Source organism: Belonocnema kinseyi, chromosome 2, assembly GCF_010883055.1.
Source record: "Belonocnema kinseyi isolate 2016_QV_RU_SX_M_011 chromosome 2, B_treatae_v1, whole genome shotgun sequence".
Classification (NCBI taxonomy): Eukaryota; Metazoa; Arthropoda; class Insecta; order Hymenoptera; family Cynipidae; genus Belonocnema; species Belonocnema kinseyi.
In genome coordinates this window covers 45,193,798-45,200,605 of record NC_046658.1, presented here as the reverse complement: position 1 = coordinate 45,200,605, position 6,808 = coordinate 45,193,798, and the positions used below count along the sequence as shown (strand labels likewise).

Sequence of the window (6,808 nt, the reverse complement as noted above, 5' to 3'; positions counted from 1 at the left end):
TTATTGTAAAAAAATTCATGAATGTTTTCACAAAAATTTTGCCATTAAGACGCCATTTTGAAAAGACTAAAACGAAAAATCGATCTTTGAACCATGGATTCTCAAAGTTTAGACATTTATTCCACCGGTTAGTGAGATTCCAGGCTAATTACAGACTCGAAAAGCTTTGGAAAATGGTTCACAAAAAAAAATAGGCACGAAAAATCACGTTTTTTTTTTGTTTAAACTGCATTTTGGGATAATAAATAAATTTTTTGAGGAATTTCATTGGCACCGTCGGAAAGAGGAGATCTTAAGCAATAAAAATATATGTGTCTCAATTTTTTCTAGTGTCGAATTGTCTTAGTTGTTGGGCGTTGAAAAGCAGTGTCCCGGTAGTGGCGTTTTGGCCATTTAAGGGTTAATGCAATTCAATGAAAAAGACAGACCTACTTTTTGTGGTGCCATCTGTTGGCTTAGTTCGACCGAAATTTCTCCTCCTGGCCGAAAGAAAACTACTACCACATACACCTACACGGTCTAAGAAGGCGGCTAGTTTGATCTGAGATGGGTAATTTCGTATGGCGCGAGATTTGAAAGTAGTTAGTTCCGAGGTAAATTTTGATATATAAATGTATGTCTACAGTAAATTAATGAAATACATTGTGCGTTATTCAGTTGCCAATTGTGGAACTAATTAACTAACTGTGCAGATGGTATAGTAAAGGGCTCTCTTGACGTTCACTTTTTTGGAGACATAATAGGCAACATGGTGGATTCGAATAAATTGCTAAATTATTTGATTGCCAAAAGGTTTTAACCTAATGTACTTGAAACTGGAAAGAAAAATAAATGATTTTTGAGAAAAGTGGGCTTGATCTAGTCGTCATTATCTGTGCCTCATATTTAAAAGTTCTTGTTAAGTGCCTCAGGCTCCGAAATCTTGGAAACCTGAATCTGAGAGATTTTTGAAATTCTAATTCTGTAGTAATCTGAGAATCAGAACACGTCTCAAATTACTATTTTCCAATTGTTTATTTCTAGGACAAGCCTTGTGTCACCGATGTGTCAGTATTCCCATTCGAGAAGCAGCTACTCCAGTAGGTAATTCGCAAGCAACAGGCAATGGATCTAATGATCCTGGAGCATGCGCTGGTTGCAGGCAACAATTGCGAGAAGGTCAGGCTTTGGTCGCGCTTGACCGACAATGGCACGTCTGGTGCTTCAAGTGTCATAGTTGCGATACTGTTCTTCACGGAGAATACATGGGAAAGTAAGTCACCTCATTGTCAAGTAAAATGTTTTCTCAAATCCAATTTCATGCACTTTCTAATTTTCTTTTACTCTTGAAATCACAATTTATACCTCAATTTAATGTGTATTATGATTTCGGCTGCAGATGCAGAGTGTCTAGCGACCGGGAATTTTGTGGAAAAATATTATCGCCTAATTTCGACTTCAAGTGTAGAATCTGCCTATTTGAAATGGACTTGATGATAAAGTTAGACATAAAATAAAAATTTATCACCATTGATTTCCAGGATTTGCACATGAATTTTCGACATTTTGCTATATTTTTATATAATTTAAATATATTTATATAAAATTCGTGTGCAAGTCCTGGAAATCTGTGGTCATTAATTTTTATTTTCTGTGTAAATTTATGATCAAATCCATTTCAAATAGGCAGGTTCTACACTTGAAAAATATATATTATTATATATATTTTTATATATAATATAACACTTGATTTATTGTCTCCATTGTATACTTTTACAAGCTCTTATCATTTTGCTGTGTCCACTTCTGTGACAATAACCAACAATTTACATGAATTCCCCTTTCAATTTTACATGGAAAATATTAACACTTAAATTCTAACTGAATACATTAGGCGATTACATTGCAGTTAATTCATTCCCTTACATATTTATATCCTTGATTCTACATACTATATCACAAATTGTCCATCTTCCAAACTCAGTCTTCCTCTCATTCACTCTGTCGCGCTCTCTCTGACCTCCCCTCTCTGACACTTCTCTCGCTTTCTTTTCGAACTCTCTGGCAAATTGGCAGAGGACAGGGTTCGGTTTTCCCATAAATGTTTCGATGACCAATTCTTCTAACTCCCGATCTCTCTTTCCGTCCTTCCATTTATCAACACCGTCAATCCATTTTTTATCCATTTTTTCATCTAGTCCTTGACAACCCCGTATTTGCGTCAAGTTCTCTTCTACTTCTCCACAGATTCTACACGTAGTATCCTTGTATCCCTTATTCCCTGCCTTTCCTACGTTCCCAAATGTTAACCTCGCACACTGCTCCTTTTCCTCTCGACTTGTCCCTTTTTCATCCCAATAATTTTCTCTCCTCAAGCTGGTCTACCATTTTCTGTATCCACTACAGTAATTGGAACTATCTATTTTCATCCAGTCCGACTGTATTTCCTGCTCTCTTCTTCTTTCTACTCCCTTAATCATATTATCGTAAATCTCATTGACACGACTCCCTTCGAATGCCCAATCCAGCGTCTCTCCATCCCATACAATTCTGCATGCTTTCTGTAACACTTTACCCCATGCCGACGGATTTCCATTCTTGATTCCCCTCATTTCTTTCTTTAGACATTTTTTTTGCCATCTCTCCTCTCTCATTCCCAAAATTTCTAACATATATTTCGAAGCCCTCATTCTTGCTTCTATCTCTAGGCTTAACCTTCCTGACTCCATTCTCCAAATGTACCCAGGAGTTGTCCTATCTATTCCCATTGCTATCTTGACTAACGTTCCCTGCATTAGTCAGTGTATCCAGCATATACAATCTTTTCCCCCGACTATCGAGACCCGCCCTTTTCATCACCCCCCAATCTGCGTTCGTGGCTGTTTGCTCTTTTCCAGCCATTTTTCTTTTATGAGTTTTATAAGCCCTTCCAGTTGAAAACCAGAATCCCAAATATTTGAAGTTATCGACCACTTCTATTTCTTTTCCCTTAATTGTCCAATGTTCTCCCTGTTTTTCCTTCCCCCCTTCCTACAAATCATGATTTTAGTCTTCTTTACATTTATCTCTAGCTTATTTCTTTTTAGATATCTTTCCAAGCTTCTAATTATTTCTGCTAAACCTTCTGCTGTGTCTGCCACTAATGGCAAATCATCCGCAAATTTTAACCCAAAAATTTTCTCATTTTCCATCACCGTCCTTCCTATATTTCTTCTTTCCCAATCCTTTTCGATGTCATTCACAAAAATGTCGAATAGGGTTGGACTGAGAGGACATCCTTGTCTAACCTCTCTTGTTGTAAAGAAGCTCTCTGTTATTCCCTGACCAGTTATTACCTCATTAACCGTTTTAGCGTATATCTCCTCTAACATTCCTAACATTCGGCCTCTAATCCCAATTTTCTTCCGTTTTCCGATGAGAATATTTCTATCTACTGTATCGAAAGCTTTCTGAAAGTCAACGAAAATCCCGTACAGCTTTCCTCCTTCTCTCTTAAGTTTATTATTGATAATAGAATTTAGCACGAATACGTGATCTCTCGTTGACCTTCCCTCCCTAAATCCCGCTTGGCTTTCTCTTATTAATCCCTTCTTTTCCAGCCAAGCCCTCAATCTTCTATCCATGATGGTTTCTAATATTTTATATCCTATGTCTAATAGAAAAACTCCTCTGTAATTTCCTGTATCCTCTTCTTCCCCTCCCTTATGTATGGAGTATATTCTAGCTTTTCCCCACCCATTTCCAACTTTTCCTTCCTTCCAAAACGCATTCAGTATTTCGTGCATCTCTATTAACCAAACTGCCGGTAATCCTTTTATAAACTCTGCCGTCAATCCGTCTTCCCCTGCTGCTTTTCCCCTTTTCAAATTTTTTATTACTTTGGCTAATTCCTCCCTGGAGATATCCTCGTTTAATTCCTCCTCATCCTTATCCAACTTTATTCTTTCTCCCTTCTGCGTTCTTGTTGGCTCCCCTCCCCCTCCCAATTGCGGTTTATCCTTCTCCTCTTCGATATTTTCCTCGCCCCCTCCTAGTAGTTGCTGAAAATGTTTTTTCCATTTCTTCTTCCCAATTTTCCCTCCCTTTCTCATCCCTCTCCTTCTCGGTCTAAACTCAGCTATTGCTTTCCAGAACTGTAATCTGTATTTTTTCGTCATTCCTACCATCTCAGATGCTTTCTTAATGTTTACCTTGAACCTATCCCATCTACTCTCCCATACCTCCCCCTCTAGCTCTTTTCTCTCTTCCCATAAACTTATCATTTGTTCTTTAAACTCGTCCACCTTTTCGTCCTCCCATATTAATTTTTCAACAAATTCCGTGTTCTCCCTCCTTTTGTTTTTCCCTTTCCTCTCTCCTCTACAAGGTTCCCTTACATCCCCGGACTCCGTACGTACTATTATCTCCATTTCTTTGACATTCCCTTCTCCTTCTGCATGCGCTTTTATTATATAGTCTATTACCGAACCTCCGCCCTCTCCAACGTGCGTCCATTCCCCTTTTTTATCTCCCCTTACTCTCCCATTTAGTACTCTTAATCCTAGTTCTTCACAGAATTTCAAAAGCTTTTTACCCTCAATATTTAACCGTACTATCCTCGGACTTCCTCTCTTTACAATAACTTCTCGCAGGTTCGTTTACATCAAATTCTTCTACTCCTTGTTAAGATCCTATTCTTGCATTCCAATCCCCTATTATAATTACCTGCTCCCTTTTAGCTTGCAAATCCCCTACTACTATTTTTATATTATTACACTTTTTTCCACAGCCCTCGTTGTTGTATAATGTAACAATATTATTTCTTATCCCTTTACCCCCTAAAAAATTTCCACTTACATTCAAGCCATATGGCCATTCATTTATTTCAATGTTCTCACTCATACTCTTTCTTATGCCTACTAATTGGCCCCCTTCGCCCTACCTTTGTTTTTTATTCTTACCGCCTCCTTAGTTTTCCACACGTAGTCTCTGTCCATTCCTTCGATGAAGTCTTTTTCTTTGCCTGCCTCTATCCATTTCTCCAAAATTATTATTATGTCGAATTTCTCCAAAAAATCCGAAACACCTTTCGTCTTCCTTCCTCCTGCAATGTTCCACATAACTCCTCTAGTGGCTCCTTCGTCTTCCTCGAAAAAACCAAGTTTCTATCTCTTTCTTTTCTTAATTCCACACAAATTCAGTATTTTCTATTCTCCATCGCATGTAGCACGTACTAGATTCTAGCCCCCTATCCATGGCCTTTCTGATCTGACTTTCGATCCAATCCTGAATCTGCTTTTCCCTTTCTGTAAAATCATCTTCCACCTTGATCCTGCTTCCCCTCAATTTATGCTTATTAGCCATAAGGTTCCTCTTGTTGTCCCACGTCTTAAGTTTTATTAAAGTTCCTCCTGCAATGCCCTTCATTTTCTGTATTAGCATTCTTACTCGTGTGATATCTTCGATGGTGCTGCTGATCTCCTTGTCCAGGAGTTTTCCTCGAGACCTGAAGCCTCTCACGATGACCCAGTTCTTCCTTTTCCTCCTTTCTTCCTTTTCCCAAATCAGCTCCCCATCTCGAAGAAAATCGGGCTTTTGTTTATCCCCAATCCCATCAGTCTTTCTTCTATTTGAAATTTCCCCACTCTGTTCTCCCTGATTATTCCCCTTCCCTTGCTCCACTTGTGCGGATATATCTCTTGTTTCCCTCTGACTCAGACTTTTTCCTTCACTATTGTCCTCACTATTTTTTCTTTCATCTTTTCCAACTGACTTCTCGACCGCACTCTCCACTCTCTTTGTTAGTCTTTCTGAAACATCTGCCAATTCCCTTCATCCCTGTTCTACGATTTGGATTTCTTGTTCCGCCTGTATTAGTTCTAGATCCACTCTTCTCTTGTTCTCCAAATTCTTAAGTCTCTTCTTTAAATCATACAGTTCCGGTTTGATCTTTTTTTCCCACCACCTCGCCATTTTCCTTTCTATCATGGTTTCTAAATACGACTCCTCAGCTTTACTTAATCTTTCTTCAGTCCTCTTTTTCTCACCGCTCTCCTTCGCTATTTCTTCTCCCCCGTATCATTGAATCCACTGCCCAGCTTGTTTTGCGTTATTCTCACTTATGTCGGTTGACCCATCTTTTCTGGTATTTGCACTGACTTTTCACTTGTTTGCTTTTCCGAATCCCCGTTACTCCCCTTTTCCCCGTTTTTTTTTGTTGGCACTCTGCTTTCTTTCCGCTACTGGTGAGCGAACTAATGCCTCTCTTTTTTTGTCAGGGTCCTGCTCTTTTAGATTTTCCCCTGTCGTTGGTTCTGGCCCCTTTTGCTTTTCTAGGAACTCCTCCATCATCTTAGCACTTTTCTTGTTCCCCATCTTAATTGCAAACTCTTTTTTCGGTCGCCCCCTTGACTTCTTTTTATCCCCTAGATGCGCTTCTTTTTCCTCTTGGTCGGGTCCTGCATTTTCATTTTCCTTTTCCCACAGCTCTACATCGCCGTTGTTCTTGTTGGCTACTATTACTCCTGATTTAACGTTTTGCGGTTCTGCCATATTCGATTCAAAAATTTCCCGCGGGACAACGTCCATTTTGTGTTACGCGGACTGCACTCTGCTTTCCTCTGCTAGCCCCCCCCCCCCCCCCCCCCCCCCCCCCAGCACTTGCTGTTTGTCTAAGACAATTTGCTTCCTAATGTCTACAACACACTGGATGCCCGAATACTTCCGAAGACTTTCGAAGCTTTTTACTGCGTTCGCATTTGCGTAAATGGGAACTACGTTCTCATTTAAATTTCACTCCGCTTGTCCCGACACGCGCTCTCCGATACCCGCCCGAACCGGAAGTCCTATA

The 6,808-nt window shown here is 39.6% G+C and overlaps 1 protein-coding gene across 12 annotated transcripts in view; it reads left to right on the top strand.

Annotated features, from left to right (window-relative positions):
• Window positions 1-6,808, top strand: part of LOC117167243 (actin-binding LIM protein 2) — a 65,243-nt gene that overhangs the window by 31,004 nt on the left and 27,431 nt on the right. For all 12 annotated transcript variants that reach the window (XM_033352038.1, XM_033352042.1, XM_033352041.1 and 9 more), the window contains one exon: window positions 1,024-1,252. In XM_033352038.1, coding sequence (XP_033207929.1) covers window positions 1,024-1,252 — 229 coding nt within the window. The remainder of the gene's footprint in view (window positions 1-1,023; window positions 1,253-6,808) is intronic.